A 15,876-nucleotide genomic window follows, 5' to 3' on the forward strand; every position below is an offset into this window, starting at 1 on the left:
ACCTTTCCTTCCAACCGCTGGTGCTATCGAGTGTTGGTCTGAAAGGGCGAGTTCATATAAAAATGTATGTCAGGTGCTCTTTGAGCTGACAACAGGTATTTTTTCTTTTTAAGGTCAAAAGGTCCATGACAAGAATGATTGAGAACTACAGTATATGTGGTTGAACAATCTGTGCAAGATGGCCAATTCATTTTGCAGGCTTTTCCAGACGAACCAGAGGAAGTCTCCAGTCTGCCACCCGTACATCACAGCAAGACGTTTTAGGTGAACATCAAGAGTGATCCGAATGGACAAAATATGGCAACCGCATATTTCCACCACATCACGCCCACATTACCGAGGCGTGCGGGAAGCGAGGACTTTGTCCGCCCATCTTAGCTGGGAAACGGGGGTTAAGAGATGGGGGGCTTGGACTGTGACTAAACATTTCCTCCCGTCAGGTGGAGAGTGCAGGAAGTTACTGCGTTGTCAGGAATGTGTGGGCCTATAATAGAACGTACATCACTCACCTTGTCACTGGCCCATGCCGCCTGTTGCTATATTTAGAATGTATCAAATCAAGACGACACAGGAACTGAAATAGGAACCCTTTGACCGTCCTGAATCAAATAACCAGATGCTGAATGATGATGATAACAGATTTTGGTCATTCGGTCAAAGTCAACCCGCCAACTGAGTTTATTCCTGTGTGTTTTCCGTTCACATCCAGGTCATAATCAGACGTAGCCAACCAGTGTTAATACGAGGAAAGATTCAAGAATGTGGGAAAGGTTGTTATGTATATACAGACATCCATGACTCAGTATCTGGGAATGCAAAAGGATTACAAATCCTCCAGCCAAAATGTACATCCGATTTCTCATCGATAGGAAAGAGAACAAAATGTGTCCGACAAGCATTTATTGAGGTGCACAAGTTTTCCTGTTTAGGGATAAAAAGTACAAAACTTTACTTTCCTACGAGAGCCATTACGATACATATCATGCAGAAAACGGCAAACCATGTAACATGCTGCATCGCAAAGCGGCCGACCCAGGTTCGATTCCCGGACCCGGCGTCCTTTGCCGAATGTCTTCCCCCCGCTCTGTCTCCCGTTCTTCCCCTCTCTCTCTCTCTCTCTCTCTACCGGACTGCCCGGTAGTAAAAACAATAAACAACGACCAAAAACATAATACAAAAAAAAAGAGAAAACTATTGCCCATAACTACTACCATTTCCCAAAGGTCAAACAAACACATTCACTTCCAAGCAAAACTGCATTAACCAAATACCATTATTCTTATCCTGGTAAAAAGAGGGCATTTAAAAATTATTAACGTACTTGGGGTGATCCCACCCTACCTCACAACATTTTATTATAGATGCAGGAGTTTCTGATCCATTAACAAGCCGGCATGTTTAGGTTGACCTGCATTATGTGTAGCTATTGCTAATGGATGAAACACCCCAAACCAATACCTTCTTTCTGATTAGATAGTTCCATTCAAATAAGGATAAAAGTGTCTGCACACATCAGGACCACGCAGCTTCAAAACGCAACAGCTGGTTTCTATAACACAGACGACTTGATGGAAGAACGATGGTTATATTTCATCAGAGGTGTAAGAAATACTTGCACGAGTAAAGAATGGAAAATTCTCCAGCCAGGACCACCACACAGGCCCTTCAGGAGACATGTGCTCCGACTGACCCAGATAAGAGCCCATTATCCTGCTCACTTGGCAACAGTCAAAATGGCTCCACATTTGATACATTTGTTAGCACTAGATTTACAATCGATGCTCTTTATTTGATGGTAGTGGGTACAAGTCTTATACCATCGTCTTTTCCCCAGTCAATGAGAAGAAGGGGGGCGTGACGGGTCTGAAAATAAAAGCTGCTTCTAATGTCAGATATCAAACACTACCTACGGGGGCAACATTGGCTCAGGAGGTAGAGCGGTCGTCTGGTAATCGGAAGGTTCCCAGTTAGATTCCCACTCCTCCCGGGCAATGTGTCGAAGTGTCCTTGAGCAAGACCCCTAATAGCTCCCGATGAGAAGTCTGTGAGTGAATGTGAGGAACAAAATCGTAAAGAGCTTTGGATAAAAGCTGTTATATAAATGCACCATTTACTTCACCCGCTACTGGCGTCATGTAGGCCTTGGAAAACCAAACTGAACCAAAAGAAGAACCCTATGTAGCACTTCACACCACTGCGCAACAGCCTCCTTTCACAGAGCGGCTTCACGTTGAGCGTTAAAAGAGCTGTGCAGAGGAACTCAACAGACCACAACATGTTTTAGACGAATGATCTGCCTCAAAGTTGGGGAGTGGGTTTCCCCAAAATCATCCTAATCATAATAATTTGTGTTTTTATTGACCTATAGTCCATTCATGCTTAGTGAATCAGTCCCACTAGCCACATTTGTGTATTCAAATTTTTTTGGGGAATTAACTGATGAAAGTGTATAGAAAATTAATCGAATCGTGGTCAAATGAAGAGATTTCATGATGCATTGAATCGTTGCCTGAATAATCGCAATCGAAATTAATCGTTGTGAGGTTGCATCGTTACACCCCTACCATCTACATGTACAGGGTGCGATATAGAAACTCAAATAAACACACGTCCCAGTCTCCAATATATATATTTTTCTTTATTTTTTTTTATTGTACTGACAGAAAAGTATACCATTTTAACAAGAGAATGTAAAACATTCCCTGTCTGACAAAGGAGGGGCCAAGACAGGGTACGAACGTGTAAAAGAGGATGGGATGGAGGGAGGGATGGGAGGGAGGGACAGATGGAAGGATGGGGGGGAGGGGGGCAAAGAGGTGCATGCTGGGATCTCAATTCTTCTGAAGCCTTGGGACGCCACCTGAGAAGCAGAAAGCACAGAAGAGTCAGAGAACAAGGAACGGGGGAGAATGAGCAGGAAAAACAATCTAATAACCTCATTGTAGTTAGTTACACGTTGAAATGCAGTCGCTGGCTCAAAACAAGACTAGCAGCCGAGCGACAAGCCGCACACAACACACAGCCACGAGACACGCCTCGCAGTGACCTCATCAATTGTTTCATTTGTCGCAAAGCACTTCAACCTCATAAAAGGCATGACAAACTATGTAAACAACCCCTAATTTGGTCCTCGACGCCTCATCTGTCTCGGCACACATAACGGCATGCGCGCCTTCATGGGAGGTACAGTAGGTGCTGCCGATCCAAGACAAACACCGCCGCGCGAGCCAGCAAAATTAAGCACCCGGCTTCATTGGCAAGTACAGTAAGGTCTTCTGCCCTCGGGGGGGGTGGCAGTTTACATTCCCCTGCGTAGTGATGTGTGAACTGAGGTGAGGCTTCACGACGGTACAGACGTGCCGCCTCTTATCTCGCTACCGTCACGTGACGAGGCTGTCAGACGGTAATGTTGGACAATACCAGACAGGTGACTGGAAATCCTAGAGTGAGCAGCTACTGTACGCAGCAGGGCCCCCACACACACATGTTCCGTCTTAGCATTCCAGACTGCTTCCAGACCTTTATTCTCTTCACAGGACTCTAAGGTTTTGGTGGAGGTTCAATATGATTTTAACTAGATCATGCGGATACCAGCTGGGAGATACAGTATGACTGTTGACCAGGCCACATCCTTCTATAGTTGAAGACTTAGTTGTGTATTGGAACTTAAAGGTTTGCACCAGCGGTCATCAGGCCCAGCCGGAAAACTAAACGGTAGCAGAAACCGAGAACTACTAATGTCTGATCACTTAGTGTATGACGTATATCATGCCAGTTAGGGTACCTTATGTATACTGCACCCGTGTGTGTATACTGTAGGGCTGCAACGATTAGTCGACATAATCGACGACGACGATTATAAAAAATCGTTGACGAGAAATTGTTGCGTCGATTAGTCATTAAAAAAAAAAAAAAAACATTTATTTAATTTTTTTTTTTTTGCACTACCTATCTTTGTGAGAGTGGCTTCTCAGGGTTCCAGACAACATCATAACATGATGATCCCATAGCAAATTTTGGACATTAAAAACATTGTTCCCCTGCAGGAGATGATGATCAGACTAGACACAATACATTACACACGCACTCCTCTCACTCACACACAGCGATCAGAGTAAGACACATGTACACACTCCTCTCACTCACACACAGCTATCAGAGTAAGACACACACACATACACACTCCTCTCACTCACACACAGCGATCAGAGTAAGACACACACACATTCACACTCCTCTCTCTCACACAGCAATCAGAGTAAGACACACACATTCACACTCACACACAGCGGATCAGAGTAAGACACACACACATACACAAATTACACACCTCTCACTCACACAGCGATCAGAGTAAGACACACACACAAATTACACAGTACACACACTCCTCTCACTCACACAGCGATCAGAGTAAGACACACACACATACACGGACTCCTCTCACACACAGCAAACAAAAGACCTAGAAGTCTGTCTGATCTGACTCATCCCCCTCTCCCCTTAAAGCTCTTCCACCTCACCCTCCAGGTCCTGGACCAAGTTACAGCCCCATCAGCCGCGGTGCTGGGGGCAGATGCTGCTAGTTATTTCTTTTTTATTATAATTTTTTTAGTTATTTAAAGTACACTTCCACTTTAATTTGTATTATTTAATTTATTTATCTTGTTATGAGTGATTGCTGTATTGTTCTTCAAGTACATTTTCATTTAAAGTGGCTTAAGATCCAAATTCAAATGTTTCATGAGTCATTATTTTAATTTGCTATGGGATCATCATGTTATGATGTTGTTGTTTGGTCCTGACAAGAGTCTCAAAGTCTGGGGTGATGGTAGACAAGCAACTCTGAGGTCATGCTCAATGTCCAATCTGTTCCTCTGCTCTGTCTTCAGCTGGACCAGAGCTGAGAAGCCACTTTCACAAAGATAGGTACCGTACTTTTCGGACTATAAGCCGCGGCTTTTTCCCCCATTTTTCGACCCTGCGGCTTATATAACGGTGCAGCTTATATGTGGGCAAAACCCGAAAATCGAAATATTACATAATTGGTTTTCGATTAGTCGACTAATCGAAAAAATAATCGACAGATTAGTCGACTACCAAATTAGTCATTAGTTGCAGCCCTAGTATACTGTATACTTTACTTACTCATAGTATATATTCAGTATATAAGTGTTATTGACCTTATTTATTGTAACATAATATGTGACCCAGTCTGGTGATGATGCCTACAAGTCGCCAGGGTGAAATGACAGAGACACAATAAGAAAAAAGAAAAAAAAAGTGTTTTTTTAAATTTTTATATATAACTAGAGTTCGAGAGTTGAAGAACATATTTAGTATAACAGCGTACAGATATAATAACTAATTGTAAGAATTCTGCGTTTAAAAAAGGCTGTTTTGAAACAGTTTGTCCTCTCCACAGAGGAGGTGGGGGCTGGGTTTATTTTTGCATCTGAATAGAGCTGCGCGTTGGGATTCAGATTCACTGAGCCAGGTAAAGGCATTCACACAGAGTCATTAACGTTAACGATGGACGCATTCAGGTGAGGGTAGTTGTCCACGCCCCCCCCCCCCCCCCCCCCCCCCCCCCAACCCCCCCCCCCCCCCCCCCCCCCCCCCACAAACTAGCTGAAGTGTGAAAATCTTTGAGAGGCATTTTCTCCCCTTGAGTGTTCTAGACCAGTGTTTCTCAACTGGTGGGTCGCGACCCAAAAGTGGGTCGCGGGGCCATTTTGAGTGGGTCGCGGATGTGTGTGAAAAAAAAATTAAAAAAATTAAAAAAAAAGTAATTTTTTTCCCCACTACCTATCTTTGTGAAAGTGGCTTCTCAGCTCTGGTCCAGCTGAAGACAAAGCGGGGGAACAGATTGGACATTGAGCATGACCTCAGAGTTGCTTTGTCTACCATCACCCCAGACTTTGAGACTCTTGTCAGGAGCAAACATCATCCCCAGTTATCCCATTAGTTCCCTGCATGTTAAGCTAAGAAGTCTGCTAAGAAGGATATATTATTTATTATTATTATTATTATTTTATTTCATTGTGTTTTTAGCCCTTAGTTGCAACCCCAGTTATCCCATTAGTTCCCCCAAACGTAGGTCTGTTATGTTAAGCTAAGAAATCTGCTAAGAAGCATATTATTTATTATTATTTTATTTCATTGGGTTTTTAGCCCTAGTTGCACTTTTATTGCAATCCCAGTTATCCCATTAGTTCCCCCAAACTTAGGTCTGTTATGTTAAGCTAAGAAGTCTGCTAAGAAGCATAATTATTTATTATTATTATTTAATTTCATTGGGTTTTTAGCCCTAGTTGCACTTTTGTTGCAACCCCAGTTATCCCATTAGGGGCGACAGTGGCTCAGGAGGTAGAGCAGTCGTCTGGCAATCCGGAGGTTCCCGGTTCGATTCCTGCTCCTCCCAGGCAGCGTGTCGATGTGTCCTTGAGCAAGGCACTTAACCCCTAATTGCTCCCGATGAGCAAGTTGGCACCTTGCATGGTTGCCTCCGCCATCGGTGTGTGAATGGGTAAAATGTGAGTAACAAATTGTAAAGCGCTTTGGATAAAAGCGCTATATAAAAAAGCAGCCATTTACCATTAGTTCCCCCAAACGTAGGTCTGTTATGATAAGCTAAGAAGTCTGCTAAGAAGCATATTATTTATTATTATTTTATTTCATTGGGTTTTAGCCCTAGTTGCACTTTTGTTGCAAACTCAGTTATCCCATTAGTTCCCCCAAATTTAGGTCTGTTATGTTAAGCTAAGAAATCTGCTAAGAAGCATATATTATTTATTATTCTTTTATTTCATTGGGTTTTTAGCAATAGTTGCACTTTTGTTGCACTTTTTTGTGTTTATTTCATGTTTTGAAAGATTGCGTATTACTGCACATTTTTTTTTTTACATAAATCATAGTGGTTCAAAATTTTGGGTCGCGACTTAATGACTAAGGAAAATGTTGGGTCCCGAGGCTAGACCAGTTGAGAACCACTGTTCTAGACAACAGACTGCTTTACAAGATTTAAATGAATATATGATATTCAAAACATTCTCCGATTTCAAAGTATGACATTATGTACTTTCACAATCTGGAAAAATCTGGAAAATGAAAATGGAGACATGTCGGCACAAACGCTGGACTTGGTCACATATAACCGATATGGCACACAGACCTTTACTGCACTGTTTACTTGCTCATATTCTTATATTCAGAGTAAAATTATTAGGGATGCACCGAATGGGAAATTCTTGGCCGAAACCGATACCGAAAATAGGAAACAGTTGGCCAAAAACCGAATGGCCGAAAATGATTAATATAAATATATATATATTTTTTTTTTTTTTTTAAGCCACCTGATTATGGCAAAAGACATGATTATGGCTAAACTTAACTTAAATAATATTAATAATCACTATTATGGGCCCATAAAACATTTATTCAGCACTTTTGAATGCATACATTAATTCCAGACTGTTAAGACTAAAAGACTACAACGATTGATGACGACTTCCTGTCCTCGCATTTCCATTTTCGGTTTAACGATACATTTTCAACAACGGATTGCTGCTAATTAAACACTTAATTTAAACGGAGTAACGTTAACGTTATGTCGAGTTCATACGTGTAGTGTAGTATGAACTCGTCATAACGTTAACATTACTCAGTGTCCACTGTTGCTGCCACCGTTGCGTCGCAGGTGGATGGTACACTGTTAGCTCCGTAGCTAATCCGCTCCTAGACTACCGATAGCAGTACCGTTAACGTCGGAGCTGATCAATACTCCGGTTTTTTCTAATTTAGTTTAGAACCGGGTTTCGGGGGGCATCCCTACTCCCAAGAGGAGTTAGTTATCACAGGCTGTAGAATGCAGGAAGAGCTGCCAAGCTGCTCACGTTACATGTTGCGCATGCTACCATAGATATCTATGATGCTACCGGTATGTCTGTAGTCGCGTTTTGATGACGTCATCACAACAACACGTTATTTGACTTTCGGTCATATATTTTCGGTGCTAAAACCCTTTCGGCCGAAAGCCGAAAGAGCCTTTTTAACCATTTTCGGCCGATCATTTTCGGTAGCCGAATTTTCGGTGCATCCCTAAAAATTATATTGCTTATTTTTATCTGTACTATAAAATTGTACTGACTATATTTATGTCTTCTACAATTACCCTGCCCATACCTGTCCGCGTGTAGCTTATTCCCAGCGGAAGAGTGCGTCCCGTGCTTCCGCGCAGGGGAGGAAATTAGGACACTTTACTGGCCAAATGCTAGTATTTTTTACGTTTGGCTGGTAAAAAAAATCAGATACCCGCCAGTTGGCTGGTAAGCCAAAAAGTTAGTTTCCTCCCCTGCTGGCGAGTATACAAAAAAATAAAACATTCTGCAATCACTGCACTGGCAAACGGTGCGCGTCTTCTGAGTGTTCGCTTTAGTTGACAGTGCCACGAGAGCACTGCACAAGACCACCCGCGGACATATAATGTTTAATAAACGTTTGCGCAGTACTGGCCAACCCGCGGACATATAATAATAAAAGTCCCGCGGTACTAGGCTAGCCATCAGGAGCACTCGCAAACAGATAACGTTAAACACAGCAGAAGATGGAAACAAAACAGACAGACTGACCAACGGGGAACTGCATCCAACCCTAGTACAACCCTCGAGTATAAGTTACTAAGGACACTGGAACTGTATACAGTGGTTAGCTTCTAGTTAGCGTTTTAGCTATAGCTGCTTGCTAGCTAACGTTAGCCCCGTGTGCTCAAAGCAGCCAGCTAGGTGTATCTGTTATGACTATAATGTTTCCAAAAAAGCACCGGACTACGACGTAAGGTTAGACATTTTATTTCATGCTCAAAAGCCCCTGGCTTGCACATCGCAGTCACGAAAGGGGCTAGCTCAACCAGTGCACTGTGCACAACAGCACACCAACCCAACTGACGTTACCACAACACTTGACGGTACTTCACAGCACTGTCGTAAGACCACCGTGCTGTCTTAAAGGCACAGTGTGCCTACCCAGATGCATACACAACATTGACGCGGCTTGACATACAAAGAAGTAATTATCACAATTAGCGATTTTTTTTGTCTGGTAAAAAATCTGTTTGGCTGGTAAAAAAAATCAGATACTCGCCAGTTGGCTGGTAAGCCAAAAAGTTAGTTTCCTCCCCTGCTTCCGCGTTTTCTCTGATTGGCCATGACGCCCATGTGACCACGGCAGCGCAAGAGAGCTGCAGCGCGGAAATAGGCTGTCTATTGCCTCGCGCTGCAGCGCGGAAATAGGCTGTCTATTGCCATTCTCTAAGACAAACTCTAACCATAACCAGCTCCTTAACAGCGCCTAAACTTAACCCTTCTAACCTTAACCAACTCCGAAACAATGCCTAACCTTAACCTTAACCATGCCTAACCTTAACCATAACCAACTCCGAAAGAATATTGCCATTCTCTAAGACAAACTCTAACCATAACCAGCTCCTTAACAGCGCCTAAACTTAACCCTTCTAACCTTAACCAACTCCAAAACAATGTCTAACCTTAACCTTAAGTTAACATGCCTAAACTTAACCGGCGAAAAAATGCACGTTTATAAAAAAAAAAAAAAAAAAAAAAAAAGGGATTCGAACTTGTCACCAACGGACCGCAGGACCGCAGCGCTGCCAGTTGAGCTAAGCGTAGAATGAAAAACATCTGGGATTACGGCTACATAATGCCGCAAGCTCTGCCGCTCCGCTCTGCGGCTGCCGCGGGGCGTGTCGCAGCCAATCAGGGAAAACGCGGAAGCACTCGGCAGCACTCTTCCGCTGGGAATAAGCTATAGGCTACCTGTACCTCCCCTCCCCCATGCTGCTATGACGCCTACATTTCCTCAAGGGGATCAATAAAGGAATATCTCATCTTAAAATGTTAAAACATTTCAGAAAAAGTCTGGAAATAAAACTTAAAACCTCAGATTCACCTGGCATACAGTACTGCCGTGTGTTGACTCACCTCAGCCGTGGAAGCCTCTCTACTCGTCAACATACTCAAAGGGCTCTGGGGGCTCGGGCTCCTGCTCTTCCTCCTCGATCTTGGGGCCGTGGGCGGAGACTGCCTCTACTAGCTCCTCCTCTTCCTCACTGGTGTCTCTCATGATGATGATGCCGCCCGTGTGCAGCTGGTGGTAGTGGGCCATAGTAATGTCAATTTAGCAATACAATTTAAAAAGTTATAGCCCTGCAAAGAAGGTAAACATCTCCATAGACTTAAGAGTGGTGGCAGTGATCAAACATTGATGGATATAAGCGTGGCAGAGAAAGTGTTAATGGGAAGTGCCTCATTTGCATATATAAACATAAAATTCAGAAAACTTGCAATATATTTTTTCTTAGTTTATATGTACATAACAAACTGGGAAAGTTTCATAGTGATATCTATTCAAATATTTGTTTAGCCTATTAGGGGGTACTGTTATGTCCTTCATACAATGAACAGTACACTTGAGTTTTAATTTGGCGTGTGTGTGTACAGTAGGTGTGTTGTGTGTGTCTGTGTGTGAGTGAGAGATGCAGAGAGAGAAAGTGGTTCTATTCAGTGACAGTCAATACAGTGTTTCAGTGCAGTAATCGGTTGTGTTTAGTTTGTTACTACACCGTTTGTTTGTAGCCTGTGTGTACCGGTAGTTCTGTTCAGTTCAATAACATCATTATTATTATGTTATTCAGTTATCAGGGATGTGTTTAGGTTGTCTATTACTAATAGTTTGATTGGGTGTTGTGTTTGTAAATAGCGGTTTCAAAAAAGAAAGTATGGCATTTTACAATACAGAACTTTGAGGGCGTTTTCCCAAAAATGAGTTTTTATGCGTTTTTCTTACACGCAAGAGATGACATGTACCATTTCCCTAGCACCTACACACACACACACACCATACTTTCCACATTTCTTCCTATATATACCCTGCATCTTTGTTCAGAGGGGTTTGTTGATATATCATTCATAGCCTGATTTATAGTACATTTATACCAAAACACCTGGCGAAAATAGATTTCTTATGACTGTAGACAGCATTTCCTGATTTATGAGATGATAAAAGTATACTTTACTCAATTACATTTCAGAGAGAAAATACTTTTTACTTGTTACATTTAAAATGCAGACCTACAAAGTACAAATCTCGCAGGTCTAACAATTTTAATTAGTATATTTGTTTCTCTGGCCAAACTAACGTTAACGTTATTAATCCTGCGGCCGCACTTTATTTAAAAACAGCCAATCAAATCCCCATCAATGGAAAATTAACCCGCCCATACCCATGCTGATTGGTCCTTGTGCAAGACTAGAAAGCGGGGATCTTTGATTAAACACCTGCTATCAGAAGAATACAGTCAGAAAAAAAGTTTTAACTTTGACTTTTTAGTACTTAAGTACATTTAAAAGTAGAAACTTTCTAACTTTTACTCAAGTGTGTTTTTAGCCAGATACTCTGACTTTTACTTGAGTAAGATTTTGAGACGGTACCCATACTTTCACTTAAGTATAATTTCTGGGTACTTTTTACACCCCTGACAAACAGCCACCGGGGGGATAAGATGCTATCAGTTTAGGGAGTCAGTCTGTTCTGATGATTAATGAATGACAGGCAAAACAGGAAGTCCTTATTAATCATGAAATAATGGTAGTGTGCTTATTAACAACAAGGACCTTGGATTAATCCTCCTGGCGTTGACAAGCCTCTACAGAGGAAGTTAAATTCAATAGGTTTCAAGAGGAAGTTGGAGAACCTCCCACTAATTAATCAGACAACAATGAACCTCAAAAAGGAAAGCAAACCCCCATTAAGAAAAGAAAAGTTAAAGACACACCTAAGATGTTATACTTTAAACTCTACTCATCAGTAGCTTTAAACCCTACTCTAGCCTGCATTGGGTGATGACATCCCCCTACTATTCACTGTGGAAAATCGGCAACATTTACAGCATAAACCGGAGTCTGCCGGTTTATTGTCCGGGAACAACGGAATGAGTCGGTGCCGATAGGCGAGGGGGACGTGGACCTGCGGAGGCCAAAGTCAACCCCAGAGTCAGGATCGTGAGCGGAAACATTAGATTTAATAGCGGGAAAAGGTGGCTTTCTGATGGACAGTTAAAACTGTTGGGCGGCTCCCCAGAAACCCACATCAGTCACACACTCGTATAGCAGGGAGGGGACTCGCTACTCATTTCACTGACCATTAGTCTCAAGTTATTGACCGACTAGCTGAAGTAGGGAGGGAGGGGGGATGAGGGGTGTAATTGACAGTTGACAATTGTGTACCATAGACCATATTCCAGACACTTGACCTCTTCCTATGGGTTTATTAAATAAATACATTACGTTTATTGGTCAAATATATATCTGTATAATCCTCATTTCCTTCTCTTTCCATACAGGCTACACATGAATCATCCATATAAAGAATCTAAGCCACAAAATGTCCACCAATCGTATACAATTTATTTTAATAATTTTTTATTATATGATACTTTTTTCAGGTGTTGGACATGTTGGAGCCTCTCCATTCAATTCTAAACTGAGAGGCAGATGTATGAGATTAATTGTACATTTTGTGTGGAGTAATTATGAAATTAAAAAGGTATCCAAGAGTTTTCTTGTGAACAGCTTGGTTTTGTTTATATAAAGATTTTCGCCAAAATAGAAAGTATTCTATGGTTGTTCTCTAGTCTACAAGCTGAATCAATTATTTGCTCTAGTAATGTTTATATTGCATCCGTGTTAAAGGTGCACTATGCAGCTTTGGGAGAGACATTTGGAAAAAATATTATATGGTCCATGTTCATAACCGAATAAACAAACTGTCAGAGGAAGATTTGGTCTGTGGTTTGAAGCTAGAAATCTGCCTGAAAAGTTGACGTTTCACTGTGGTTGTTTACAACGGCAGAGGCCGCAATTCTGTTTACAAACATTCAGAGAAGGCTTATGTTGGGTTCACGGTGCCTCAAATGATTCCGTTTTGATTCATGTTGACACAATAATTCTAAGGATTACATGTATAGTAAATATGTTTTGTACACTAATTCCACCTCATGCAATGTTGCAAATCCCCCTCCCCCGAAACCGTTCAGTTTCACTTTCAGTTTTGGCAAAATTGTAACGAGTTCGACCTCCTTTGATTGACAGGCAGTCAGCTTGTTCGATTTCGAGGAGGCTCGTATAGACCAATCAATGTGAAGCACCAGGGCATGTGTACACGCCTCCACTCAAATATGTTCCATGTCAGCCCCAATGACGTGTGTGTGTGTGTGTGTGTGTGTGTGTCTTCGCATGCATTCTGGAAGAATATGTGATACACAACTATAGCTATAGTGTAACTTATTATACTGTGGATTTCCCTAAACAAAGTGAAATACCTTTAAATCTATATAAAATACTCATGTATCATTATTTATGAATGAGCAACAAATGTAAGTGCTTTCTTCTGGCAGCTGTGGAACAATTAAATTCATATAAACAGACTAGTATTACTATTGTCGACTAAGGCCCCGTTTAGACGGAAACGCTAGCAGGTGAATCCGCAAAAATATTTTTTCGGATGTGCCTTTCGTTTATACGGAAACGGCGTTTTTACGGGGTGAAACCGCAAAAAAGTGAGACTACCTTCCAGGGTGGAATTCCTAGAAACGCAAAAGCTTTGCGCTCTCGTCTAAACTGTTAAAACGTATAAATCTGATAAAACGATGACGAAAGGGTTGTCACGGCTCTGGTCGCGCGTACTGCTTACGTCACAGGTAGCAGGTATACGCCAGTAGCCGAGACGTAAACAAAGCAAGTATGTCTGACTTATATCAACGGAGATCACCTGAAGGCTACATTGGCAGCACTTTTAACCCTTTCACTGCCACACGACAGAAGGTTAACCCTTTACTATCACACAACCGGCTGTCGTGTGGCAGTGAAAGGGTTAAATACACAAGAATCTGTCCCGCGGCGTGAGTGGACCCACTGTCTGTGAGTGACTCTGCTTTGGTGCAATCACATTCCCCATCCACAGTCTGCGAATCAGAGGCAGAGTAGGGCGGGTCTTCACAGCACGTCATGTGACATATGCGCCAATCGTGTGACAGTGGGGCTCCGTCGTCTCGAGTCGTTACAGCGTCGTCTGCACGCAGAATTCCATCCCAAAACGCTCGTCTAAACGTAAAATTAAAAGTGAAACCGCAAGATGACTTTTGCGGTTTCTGTTCACAAAACGCTCGTCTAAACGGGGCCTAACACGTCATCCGGCGATCAATCAACCGGTTGTTTAATCATCACAGAGGTGATGTGATCAACCAACCAGTTGTGTCATCGTCATTCCCCTCCCCACCACAGACACAGGTGATGTGATTAATCATTCCCCTCCCCACCACAGACACAGGTGATGTGATTAATCATTCCCCTCCCCACCACAGACAGAGGTGATGTGATTAATCATTCCCCTCCCCACCACAGACACAGGTGATGTGATTAATCATTCCCCTCCCCACCACAGACAGAGGTGATGTGATTAATCATTCCCCTCCCCACCACAGAGGTGATGTGATTAATCATTCCCCTCCCCACCACAGACAGAGGTGATGTGATTAATCATTCCCCTCCCCACCACAGACACAGGTGATGTGATTAATCATTCCCCTCCCCACCACAGACAGATGTGATTAATCATTCCCATCCCATCACAGAGGTGATGTGATTAATCATTCCCCTCCCCACCACACACAGGTGATGTGATTAATCATTCCCCTTCCCACCACAGAGGTGATGTGATTAATCATTCCCCTCCCCACAGACAGGAGGCGCTGCGTACCGGTTTGAAGGGCTGGTAGCGGCAGGTCTCCGGCATGTTGAGCACTTTGAGCTGGGCGGGCATCACCCTGGCCGGGTTCTCCAGCAGCTGGAAGTTGGGCTCTGGCTCCTTCTTTTTCTCCTTTTCTTTCTCCTTCTCTTTTTCTTTCTCCTTCTCCTTTTCTTTCTCCTTCTCCTTCTCCTTTTCTTTCTCCTTCTCCTTTTCTTTCTCCTTCTCCTTCTCTTTCTCCTTCTCCTTCTCCTTTTCCTTCTCTTTCTCCTTTTCCTTCTCTTTTTCCTTCTCCTTCTCGTCATCCTTCTTCTCCGCCTCCTGGACCTCCTGAGAAAACAAACAAGAGAGAGGCTATGATGAGGACTTTCATTTTACGTGGAGAAATATGGCTTTGGTTGTGTATCATATACGGCAATGACTGGCTTCAGCCCAGATACCATAAAAAAGGGTATATTTCATTGTAAAATCTAGATTGTCTGACACTACACTAATAAACACGTGTTTGTTCCGTGTCGCTTGTGATGCGTCTCCGCTCCAGTGTCCTTGGCGGCGGGTGATTTGTTGGGTTGTTTTAAGAAAAGGAGTTCACAAAAGACGCAACTCCCTGCAGGGACTTCTCAGAGGTTAGAACCACAAGAGAGGGATAAACATCACACAGGAGGGACAGAAGCTCTGGACGGAGCCAGCTGTAAAAGAGATGCAACATCAGCCAACTACATCATCTTCTTCAAACAAGCCTGTCGGGGCCATCCAGGCCCGTCCCTCTCTCCCAGACCCCCGTCTCTCTCCCAGACCCCTGTCCCAGACCCCCGTCTCTCCCCCAGACCCCCGTCTGTCTCCCAGACCCCCGTCTCTCTCCTCCAAGACCCCTGTCTCTCGTCCCAGACCCGTCCCTCTCCTCCCAGACCCCGTCTCTCGTCCCAGACCCCTGTCCCTCTCCTCTCCTCCCAGACCCCTGTCCCTCTCCTCCCAGACCCCCGTCCCTCTCCTCCCAGACCCCCGTCCCTCTCCTCCCAGACCCCCGTCCCTCTCCTCCCAGACCTGTCCCTCTCC

General features: G+C 43.2%; 1 protein-coding gene across 1 annotated transcript in view; it reads right to left on the bottom strand.

Annotated features, from left to right (window-relative positions):
* Positions 1-2,625: 2,625 nt before the first annotated feature.
* Positions 2,626-15,876, bottom strand: part of psmd1 (proteasome 26S subunit, non-ATPase 1) — a 122,200-nt gene continuing 108,949 nt past the window's right edge. The window contains exons 23-25 of the mRNA XM_084307803.1: positions 14,833-15,150; positions 9,999-10,164; positions 2,626-2,860 (exon numbers count right to left, since the gene is read on the bottom strand). Coding sequence (XP_084163929.1) covers positions 10,018-10,164; positions 14,833-15,150 — 465 coding nt within the window. The 3' untranslated portion in view covers positions 2,626-2,860; positions 9,999-10,017. The remainder of the gene's footprint in view (positions 2,861-9,998; positions 10,165-14,832; positions 15,151-15,876) is intronic.

This window comes from Notolepis coatsorum (genome assembly GCF_963971535.1).
Source record: "Notolepis coatsorum genome assembly, chromosome: 2".
Lineage (NCBI taxonomy): Eukaryota > Metazoa > Chordata > Actinopteri > Aulopiformes > Paralepididae > Notolepis > Notolepis coatsorum.